This window comes from Antrostomus carolinensis, unplaced genomic scaffold (genome assembly GCF_000700745.2).
Source record: "Antrostomus carolinensis isolate BGI_N321 unplaced genomic scaffold, ASM70074v2 scaffold43031, whole genome shotgun sequence".
In the NCBI taxonomy this organism is placed as follows: domain Eukaryota; kingdom Metazoa; phylum Chordata; class Aves; order Caprimulgiformes; family Caprimulgidae; genus Antrostomus; species Antrostomus carolinensis.
The window spans coordinates 4,684-5,343 of NW_010295918.1; the positions used below are offsets into that span (position 1 = coordinate 4,684).

Genomic DNA, 660 nt, shown 5'->3' on the forward strand with positions numbered 1-660 from the left:
GGCAGGGGGGTTGGGACTGGATGAGCTTTAAGATCCCTTCCAACCCAAACCATTCGATGGTTCTATGAATTTAGGGCTGGCACGGAGTGTATATAGCCCACCATAGTACCACCCCATCACCATCTCCCATCACCCTAAACACGCAGCAGCACTGGCAATCCTTTAAAACTGAAATTAAGAGAAGTACCTGGAGCCATTTCTGCCCGGTGAGTTGCTCAGGTGTTGCTTGAGAGCGAATGTTTCCTCCTTTCATCTAAGCTGGTAAAGGTAACTGTTGAGTCAGCCCTTATATAGTAGGGGGGCTGTTTAAAATGTATATATGTGTTCATGATCACAACAACATCTCTGTATCTTCTCTGTGCATAAATGCACAAGTGTTCGCGATGGTGCTACCTCATTGTAGTCATTTATACAGAGATGGAAAGGTTGGGAGGTTGTTTGCTTTAGGGGTAAAATCAGTACGGAATGATTTCACCATATTCTGCTGTTTATTGCAAAGAAAGGTTTTTATCGTGGTTGGAAGATCCATCCCAAATCAGATCAGTGCTTTTATGGTTGGAATTTAGTGTAGGGGGTCAAAAATCCACCTGATTTTCCTGGCTGGCTCTGCAGTTGACAGGGTTGACTGGCCAGTTTGGGAAACTTCTGACTCAAAGCAAG

General features: G+C 44.5%; 1 protein-coding gene across 1 annotated transcript in view; it reads right to left on the bottom strand.

The window, feature by feature from the left end:
* GH1 (growth hormone 1) overlaps positions 1-255 on the bottom strand; it is a 4,927-nt gene extending 4,672 nt beyond the window's left edge. The window contains exon 1 of the mRNA XM_010178105.1: positions 188-255. Within this exon, the coding sequence (XP_010176407.1) occupies positions 188-197 (10 nt within the window). The 5' untranslated portion in view covers positions 198-255. The remainder of the gene's footprint in view (positions 1-187) is intronic.
* Between the last annotated feature and the right edge of the window lie 405 nt (positions 256-660).